The sequence below is a fragment of the Heterodontus francisci genome, chromosome 23, assembly GCF_036365525.1.
Source record: "Heterodontus francisci isolate sHetFra1 chromosome 23, sHetFra1.hap1, whole genome shotgun sequence".
NCBI classification, from domain to species: Eukaryota; Metazoa; Chordata; class Chondrichthyes; order Heterodontiformes; family Heterodontidae; genus Heterodontus; species Heterodontus francisci.
The window spans coordinates 50,407,457-50,417,475 of record NC_090393.1 but is presented as its reverse complement, the minus strand read 5'-3'; the positions used below and the strand labels follow the sequence as shown (position 1 = coordinate 50,417,475).

At 44.8% G+C, this 10,019-nt stretch overlaps 1 protein-coding gene across 1 annotated transcript; it reads left to right on the top strand.

Moving 5' to 3' along the window:
• The first annotated feature begins 618 nt into the window (after positions 1-618).
• LOC137382802 (cytochrome c oxidase subunit 6A1, mitochondrial-like) lies at positions 619-5,116 on the top strand. The gene is made up of 3 exons (XM_068055230.1): positions 619-745; positions 2,159-2,301; positions 4,860-5,116. Exons 1-3 carry the CDS (start codon positions 655-657, stop codon positions 4,950-4,952), a joined length of 327 nt encoding a protein of 108 aa, XP_067911331.1. The 5' UTR covers positions 619-654; the 3' UTR covers positions 4,953-5,116.
• Positions 5,117-10,019: the final 4,903 nt, after the last annotated feature.

Genomic DNA, 10,019 nt, shown 5'->3' with positions numbered 1-10,019 from the left:
GATCAGACGTTTTGTAATCACCCATGTGGTGCTGCCATGATGCCCAGCAAGGAGCACATATAAGAACAGACTCTCAATAAAGCACCAAGTACATCTATGCTGACTTTTCCACTGAGTTTGTATTGATCTAAGCATGGAAAGGTGCCGTGGGAAGGGAACGGGATGTTGGGGATGATTGAGGAATGGACCAGGGTGTTGTGGAGGGAATGGTCCCTATGGAATGCTGAAATAGGAGGGGAAGATGTGTTTGGTGATGGCAACACACTGGAGGTGGCAGAAATGGTGCAGAATGTGGGGACTGGGTAGGTGGAAGATGAGGATAAAGAGAATGCTAGGGTGGGTCTGGGAGGCAGAGGAAGGGCTGACAGCAAAAGTGCACCACACGTCACAATTTCATCCCATGGATTATCCTTCTGCTGAAGCCTAGGATGCCCCGCCCCTTTCGCCTGGCCCCGCCCATCACATGAACATACATTAAAATAACGGAGACAAATAGAACATTAAATCGACCTCACAAGGGACACTGTCACTGCATATAAAACCCTTCCCTGGGGCTGATACAAAATTAACTTTATTTTTGTATGACCTTTGCTCCCCAAGTCAGGCGGTAAACCGGCCAGCCCCGCGCATGCGCATTGTAGTCATTCTCACAAGATGGCCGCGGTGTGGGGTCGGGTTTTCCGCCGGAGTTTCAGCGCCGCCGGGCAGCTGTCAGCTGCGGCTGGTGCCGAGGAGCACCAGGGGGGTGAGTGTGGCCAGGGAGGTTCTAGCTGCGAGTTGCATGGGAGGCTGCATGTGCGCTCGGGCTGCGCCGGGTTCAGGGCGAAGCGGCTGTGACCTTGGCCCGGCCCCAGGCCTGTCCAGTTCCTCCGTCCCCGGGCTGTGTTGCGGACGGACCGGGAGCGGTGGCTGATTCCCCGAAGTCAGCGCCGCTTCCCTTTCCCAGGCGGTAACTCAGTCGGCGAGGGAAGGGTTCCGGCTCTGTTCGCCCTGTAATTACGGCCCTGTGTGGACTCGCGGTGTCCCCGGGCTGAGCCCTGTTTCCTGTTGTTTTACACAGTTACTGATGTCAAAGCTCCTGTAGTTAAAATGACCGTATTCGCCCCAAATCAAAAAGATGTAAATTTCCTTAATGGGGAGTAGTTTTCGACGTTTACTTTAGTTTTTTTATATCAAATAATCAATACTTAGAATGCGGTATTTTGCAGGGAAAGAAATGGAATTAATGGGTTTGATGCAAGGTTCCATGAATGTGCGCTCAAGATTCTGGCCAGAATTAAAACGCAATTTTAATTCACTCTTTCACAGTCCTGTACTGAAATGTAATGCTAGTTTACATGGACCAGGTATGCCGTACATTTGATTATTTGGCCCCAGCTGTGTTAGAGGTTAAATATCCTAATGTGAGCCTTTTCTAGAGTTCTGAGTTCGATTAGGAGACTTGACACAAGATAGCACTTTTATTGGCTAATTTTCATCTGCCTTCTCCTGAAGGTTATCTGCCACTTGCCAATCAAAGCCCTTCCATATTGTAATTCTCATTGTAACATACATTTGCTTTTTTGAAAATTTCATGATCCCTCTTGAGGTATTACTGAGTCCAGAAGTTCTCCTGCTTTAGATTTATCTGTACTATTTAGTATAGTTCAAATATAGTCCTCATTTTTAAAGCTTTAATTGTTCCTCATTGATCCTCAGTGTTAAGCGTATGAGCAATTGAATATCTTTATTCAGCAGCTACTGCTCTCAGACTAGCAGATGCAATATGAGTTCCAGCTGTGCAGTACCCTGGTGAAACTGCTGGGCTAAATCCAGTTCTGCCCAGGTGAGAGCTCTATGCATTGTTCCTCTTCCAGTAGTAAAAACTTAAATGGTTATAATATGGGCAGGTGTCCCCACTCTAACCATTTAAATTAAAATCTAGAGAAAAATTAAAAAAATACCCACATGGTGCATTGACAATGTTTAACATTGTACTGCATGCACTGTCAAACAAAAGCTTTGAGAGATTGGGAGTATATCTTCAATTGGCATTGGTTTTGGATTAACACTGCAAAATAAAGTTAGCTTTGTAATGGAGCAACAGCCTTAATGTGTAAAGGGCTAAATATTGTGTTCAAATACATTTGATTGTAGCCTGTTATATTCACTTCCGCAGCACGTTTGTGGAAGATCCTGAGCTTTGTTGTTGCTGTTCCTGGCGTAAGTATCTGCATGTTGAACTGCTACCTGAAGGCGCAGCATCACAGTCATGAGAGGCAAGACTTTGTTGCTTATGAGCACCTCCGCATCAGGAGCAAAGTGAGTACTGTATCAAATTTGAAGAATTGTTAATAGCAAGGGAATGTTCTACTGTTTATAATGGATTTTGCATGTACACCAAATACTCAATAATAAAATATCAAATCAAAATAGTCAGTTACTGTAGGGCTCAATAAGTCAAATTCTGTGATGAGAGATTACTGAAGAAAATCCTGTATGTGTGCAATGCAAACTAATACTTAGAAAATACAAACCCTATGATGAGCTGGTCACCTATTCACATATTAGGTATTAGTTACTATAACAGATCTCGTGGATCTTTTAGTTATTCTGGACCTACATTGTCTGTAGGGGAAACCTACACCTTTGTGCTATGGTCAGAGGTCTAAGCTAAGCTGTTCCTTTGATCCATTTGGCATAATCTGACTTTGTGCAATACTATGGGAGAATGGTGGAATTCATAACTATAACAGCTATATCAGCATAGCGGTGCCTCATTGGACCCCTTTCCTATCATGAGTGGTGTGAAACAGGGCTGTGTTCTCACACCTACACTGTTTTGGGATCTTCTCCCTGCTGCTCTCACATGCATTCAAGTCTTCAGAAGAAGGAATTTTCCTCCACACAAGATCAGGTGGCATGTTGTTCAACCTTGCCCATCTAAGAGCGAAGACCAAAGTACGGAAAGTCTTCAGGGAACTCCTCTTTCCTGACGATGCTGCATTAACATCTCACACTGAAGAGTGTCTGCAGAGATGCATTGACAGGATTGCGGCTGCCTGCAACGTGTTTGGCCGAACCATTAGCCTCAAGAAAACGAACATCATGGGACAGGACGTCAGAAATGCTCCATCCATCAATATCGCGACCACGCTCTGGAAGTGGTTCAAGAGTTCACCTACCTAGGCTCAACTATCACCAATAACCTGTCTCTCTATGCAGAAATCAACAAGCGCATGGGAAAGGCTTCCACTGCTATGTCCAGACTGGCCAAGAGTGTGGGAAAATGGCACACTGACACGGAACACAAATCTATGCCCTCAGTACCTTGCTCTACAGCAGCGAGGCCTGGACAACGTATGTCAACCAAGAACGACGTCTCAATTCATTCCATCTTCGCTGCCTCTGCAGAATCCTTGGCATCAGGTGGCAGAACCGTATCTCCAACACACAAGTCCTCTAGGTGGCCAGCATCCCCAGCTTATACACACTACTGAGTCAGCGGCGCTTGAGATGGCTTGACCATGTGAGCCGCATGGAAGATGGCAGGATCCCCAAGGACACATTGTACAGTGAGCACGTCACTGGTATCAGACCCACCGGCCGTCCATGTCTCCACTTTAAAGACGTTTGCAAACGCGACATGAAGTCCTGTGACATTGATTACAAGTCGTGGGAGTCAGTTGCCAGTGATCGCCAGAGCTGGCGGGCAGCCATAAAGGCGAGGTTAAAGTGTGGCGAGTCAGACTTAGCAGTTGGCAGGAAAAAAGACAAGCGCAAGGGGAGAGCCAACTGTGTAACAGCCCCGACAGCCAATTTTATCTGCAGTACCTGTGGAAGAGTCTGTCACTCTAGAATTGGCCTTTATAGCCACTCCAGGCTCTGCTTCACAAACCACTGACCACCTTTAGGCGCCTACGCCTAATAAATATACTGTGAACAACAGCCATGAATTCCTGTATCAGGTATTGATGATCAATGTTATTGAATAGGATATGATATAGGCACAGAATTACAAGTCCTTCAGTCTTCAATCAGTCAAGCGACAAACCTGAGTCCTGCACTTGTACTTTGTCTACCCTTCCTCGACTTGGGATATAATCTACTGTCTCAGCAGGTGTAAGTTTTTGGGAAATCGTATCTTTACTTATTTGAGAAATCAGCAAGTGAATTGAGGCGTGGTAGCTCAAGCGGTTGATTCATTTGACCCCCAACTGGAAAATTCAATTTCTTGTCCTCTTCTTGGTGAGTTGGGTGGAGAGTTAGGGTTGTGGGGGGAGAGGAGGAGTGATCCACCTTGCTTGAGGGCAAACTGTCAGAATCCAACTTATTATTGTTGCCAAACTGGAGCCCATTATCCATAGAGAAGTGATAGTTTCTTAGTTTCAGTATCTCATAAAACTGAAGAATGTATTGGGGTTCATGGCTGCTACAGTGGGATGAGGTGTTTTGTCATGACACTCCATGCCAACCGTCTCAGCTGTGCCTACAGAAGGAAGCATGGAGCATAGACGTGCTGCTTTCCCATGTGGCAGTGGGGAAGTTCCTGATCCGCTTCGAGTGGCTGGCTTCAGAGTGGACTGGGTTATCTGGCTCATTAGTCCAGTGATGGTGATTGGGGAGACCTGACTCTTCCAGTCATGCATTTTGAGCAGTTTACAAGCTACTCTGTCCATGCTACACAACATTCTTGAAGTGCCTCGTATATAGTAATCTGTCTATTGTCTTATACTGTTGATTTCACTAAATGATGGTGGATTTGAAGCTGGGCGGGGGGGGAACCATTGTAATGAGACCCCAGGCATTTAAAATTGTGATGTTGGTTTGTGTTCCTTTTGGAACAGTCTTGCTAATGTACTCTACTATTTCATCCACAGCCATTCCCTTGGGGTGATGGGAAGCACACTTTCTTCCACAATCCCCATACCAATCCTCTGCCCACAGGCTGGGAAGATGCAGAGGAACACTGAAATTTTGGAGCAGAGAAGACTGGCCCTGAGCTTATGGGCCATCCTTCAAGCCTAACAGTTATGTAAATGCGTGCATTATTTGAAAAGATAAAGGCAGAAGAATTATTAAACAAGTGTTCACCTTTAATGAGGTAACACCGTAATAAATATACTGTGAAAAATTGCATGTGTCTGCTGCTTTTTGTAGAGTAAGAGACCTGTTATATCTGGGTTGAGCTTGCTTCAATGACTAAAGGAAATATAGCTGCTAAAAGTACAGGAAATTGATCTATCATGAAGCTTCTGACAAGGTAACTGTTTTATACATTGCTTTGAATCTAGCATTTTGTAGTAGAGGTGCAGAATAAAGCCAGCTTCTCCATGTACCTTGGCTTCCATTCATAGCCAAGGGTAGGGAATGTTCACACAAATGGGATTTGTTGCTGTTTGTTCTCTTTACTGGCTAGAAGTGGGACCATCATAGTTTGCAAAAGCAAGTATAAGGGCTCGATTACAACTGGACTGTCATCCTATAACTACCATTGGGCTTTCTTTGTCTCCTGTTGAGGATTACCTAGCCTCCACTTGTCAATTGTGCACATTAGGAGATTGAACTTGCTGGGGGAAAAGTGTAGGCACAGAGCAGGTATCGCTTTGTAGTGCACTGGAATTCTTCGAGGTGGCTCTCTGATAGAGCCACAATCCCAAACAGCATCCTGAGTAAGATCTTGGTCAGCAAGACTGATTTGCCACATACCTTTGAAAATTTAACTGTAGTTGGTATTTCTTTTGCATTTTACATGCTGGGAAATGTGAGGTCCGTGTTTTGATTTTTCATCTGGCTGTGTAGATTTCTTGCTAGTTGCCAGATCATTAATGGGCATCCTGTTGTCATTAAAGGTTAATCTGCAAAATTTTAGTTTTGTCTTTTTTGTACGTGGTGGGAGGGAATTTCCATGTGATCACAACATAGGACAGTTGTAGGCCGCAATTGGTTTTTATGCTGGTGCGTAAGAGCCTCTTATAGCTGGGTTTAGTTTGAATGATAAATTGGAAGAGTTCCCACACTTCCAACAAGTGCCTGCAGCGCAGCAGTTGTCCATGATCGTTGCTAAATAAAGCTTCCTGTAAACTTCATACTCTGGTTAGATGTAATGGGTGCAAAGTAAATCATCTCGGCGCATTGGCCATGTGTACGATTGGCAGGTCTGCTCTAGCTGTAGAAGCACATCCTTACTGCATTAGTGTGGCAATTTAACTTTATACATAGAACGTGGAGTCAGCTTATCAATTAGGGCTAAATTATCAACAGACTGGTGCTGTGGAATGTGAAGTTGTGAAAAGCTCAATTTCTTCTCTGCTTTATTTCGATTAAATCTAGTCTGATTTGAAGTGGTTTAATAAACCTTGATGGACTGATCAGTTTCTATTCCACCTTTCCAGCCAAAATACCATCCTAATGTTAAGCAAATTGCATAGCCTATGGATATGGTTAGAGTGGATGGCACATTAAGCATTAATATTTTTGAATGGGGCAGATGCAGCTTTGAGTCCCATTCTGCACAGATCCCAAACTGGATTGAGGGAGAAAGTGCCAGTTGAAGGTCACAGCATCTGCTTACAAGAAGAAAGAAAAACAACCAGAGTCTTTAAGGTGGTAACCAGCAATAGTAACTGGCTTAAATATAGTTTGCCAACATAATAGTGATCATACTTCAAAAGTAGTTCATTGGATGGCAACCATTTTGGGATATCATGTTATAAAGGTAGTTTCTGGCATACTATCAATATGACACTCAATGCAGTTCTATGCACTACAAGCAATGCATCGGCGGCATCCATTTGCAAGTGTTGTATTGCCCATGACTGCTACTTGGACAAACTCTCTCATAGCTAGGTCGGCCACCTCACTCGCTGAACATTCCGTGAGGATTCTGCAGTCTGAACTTTGGCTAATTTTCTGTATGACTACTGTCTAACTAGAAGAACTGCCCCACCTGAGCTAATGCAAAGTTATGTTACTGCCCCTTTCTACTCTTGCATTCTCCCATTAAGCAGCGAATCCATAAAGGTACCACATGGGTTTGACTGGACGTTATGATAGATTGAGCACCTCTGCTGCACCAGGAGGATATTTTTGTGATAAAACTATGCTCTCCATCAGATGGTATCTCAGGTGCAAGCAGCTTACTTCTACTAGTCCCATTCAACTAATACTTGCCAAAGCTCTCCTGGACAATCATCTGTTGGCTCTCCTGGACAATCATCTGTTGAGTAATACGTTGCAGTGACGTTCTGTGTGCCTGCCTCCACTATACTTTAAATTATTACAGTAGGTTTCCTTCCCTTGGATAGTTTGCTCAGCTGATCTAAATCAGATTGATGAAGCCCCTACTCGTACACAACGCTACCAGCTAATCCTGTGCTGACTTGGTGTTTTCTAGCCACAGTGTGACTTTTTGCCAGCTGTCATTAATATGTTCATGAAAGCAAAATTCTGCTGCTGCTGAAAAACTAAATGCAGAATCTGTGGAGAGGGAGAAACAGAGTTAACATTTCAGGTCGATGACCCTTCATCAGAACTGAGAAAAGTAATAGGTTTTCAGTAGGTCAAATGAGGGAGGGTGGAAAAAGATCAAAAGGAAGGTTTGTGATAGAGTGGAAGACAGGAGACACAAATGATGAATTTGTGGCAGAGCCAAAGGGAATAATAATGGGACAAGTAGGGAAATAAAGATTTGTCCCGAGGAGTTGTTAATGGCAGAATAATGAATAGCATCAACAATCTGAAAATCATTCCCTGTTGCATTTGGACATTGCTAACTTTGCATAAGATTATTTTGGGTCACAATTCAAGACGATTTATGAATGGATTCCAACTCCCCATACATTTGTGAGTCTATCCTTGCCTTGAGATCTAAGTAAGTTTTCAGTAATGTGCGCACAAAACAAACTAATTGCTACTGGAGTTTTGTATCCTAAGAATCTCACTCCTGTCTTCAAAAGGGATAGAGGATTACATAAGGCCTATTTTAAATCTAAAAATGTCAAGAACATTTATTTTACCAAAGGTGACAAACAAAGAACAGTACAGCACAGGAACAGGCCATTCGGCCCTCCAAGCCTGTGCCGATCATGATGCCTGTCTAAAACCTGCACTTCCGGGGTCCGTATCCCTCTATTCCCATCCTATTCATGTATTTGTCAAGATGCCTCTTAAACGTCACTATCGTACCTGCTTCCACCACCTCCCCCGGCAGCAAGTTCCAGGCACTCACCACCCTCTGTGTCAAAAACTTGCCTCGCACGTCCCCTCTAAACTTTGCCCCTTGCACCTTAAACCTATGTCCCCTCGTAACTGACTCTTCCACACTGGGGAAAAGCTTCTGACTATCCACTCTGTCCATGCCACTCATAACTTTGTAAACCTCTTATCAGGTCGCCCCTCCACCTCTGTCGTTCCAGTGAAAACAATCCGAGTTTATCCAACCTCTCCTCATAGCTAATACCCTCCAGACCAGGCAACATCCTGGTAAATCTCTTCTGTACCCTCTCCAAAGCCTCCCCATCCTTCTGGTAGTGTGGCGACCAGAATTAAATTGTACACAATATTCCAAGTGTGGCCTAACTAAGGTTCTGTACAGCTGCAGCATAACTTGCCAATTTTTATACTGTATGCCCCGACCGATGAAGGCAAGCATGCCGTATGCCTTCTTGACTACCTTATCCACCTGCGTTGCCACTTTCAGTGATCTGTGGACCTGTACGCCCAGATCTCTCTGCCTGTCAATACTCCTAAGGGTTCTGCCATTTACTGTATACCTCCCACCTGCATTAGACCTTCCAAAATGCATTACCTCACATTTGTCTGGATTAAACTCCATCTGCCATTTCTCCACCCAAGTCTCCAACCGATCTATATCCTGCTGTATCCTCTGACAATCCTCATCACTATCCGCAACTCCATCAACATTTGTGTCGTCCGCAAACTTACTAATCAGACCAGCTACATTTTCCTCCAAATCGTTTATATATACACAAACAGCAAAGATCCCAGCACTGATCCCTGAGGAACACCACTAGTCACAGCCCTCCATTCAGAAAAGCACCCTTCCACTGCTACCCTCTGTCTTCTATGACCGAGCCAGTTCTGTATCCATCTTGCCAGCTCACCTCTGATCCTCTGTGACTTCACCTTTTGTACAAGTTTGCCATGAGGAACCCTGTCAAAGGCTTTACTGAAGTCCATGTAGACAACATCCACTGCCCTTCCTTCATCAATCATCTTCATCACTTCCTCAAAAAACTCGATCAAGTTAGTGAGACACGACTTCCCCTTCACAAAACCATGCTGCCTCTCGCTAATAAGTCCATTTGTTTCCAAATGGGAGTAAATCCTGTCCCGAAGAATCCTCTCCAATAATTTCCATACCACTGCCTGTAATTTCCTGGATTATCCTTGCTACCCTTCTTAAACAAAGGAACAACATTGGCTATTCTCCATTTTTCATTGAAAACTGTCGGCGAGACATTGGTCGTCTCAATTTCTCTGCCCCCCTCACTCACTCTAACCTGTCCCCCTCTGAACTTGAGGCACTCCGTTCTCTCAGGTCTAACCCCGACATGGTCATCAAACCTGCAGACAAGGGTGGTGCTGTTGTTGTATGGCGTACCGACCTCTACCTTGCAGAAGCTCAACGCCAACTCACAGACACCTCTTCCTACCTCCCTCTGGACCATGACCCCACCACCGAACATCAAGCCACCGTCCAAAGGACTGTCACTGACCTCATCTCCTCTGGAGATCTTCCCTCTACAGCTTCCAACCTCATAGTCCCGCAACCCCGGACAGCCCGCTTCTACCTCCTTCCCAAAATCCACAAACGGGACTGTCCCGGCAGACCCATTGTGTCAGCCTGCTCCTGCCCAACTGAACTTATTTCTTCCTATCTAGACTCTATCTTTTCTCCGCTGGTCCAGTCTCTTCCCACCTACATCCGTGACTCTTCTGACGCCCTACGTCATTTTGACAATTTCCAGTTTCCTGGTCCCAACCGCCTCCTCTTCACTATGGACGTCCAATCGCTC

Excerpts from the sequence above, each read along its gene's own strand:
- LOC137382802 (XM_068055230.1), top strand. The coding sequence starts at position 655 with ATGGCCGCGGTGTGGGGTCGGGTTTTCCGCCGGAGTTTCAGCGCCGCC. Across the intron at positions 746-2,158 it reads TGCCGAGGAGCACCAGGGGG|CACGTTTGTGGAAGATCCTG; the intron begins GTGAGTGTGGCC and ends TCACTTCCGCAG. Across the intron at positions 2,302-4,859 it reads ACCTCCGCATCAGGAGCAAA|CCATTCCCTTGGGGTGATGG; the intron begins GTGAGTACTGTA and ends TTTCATCCACAG.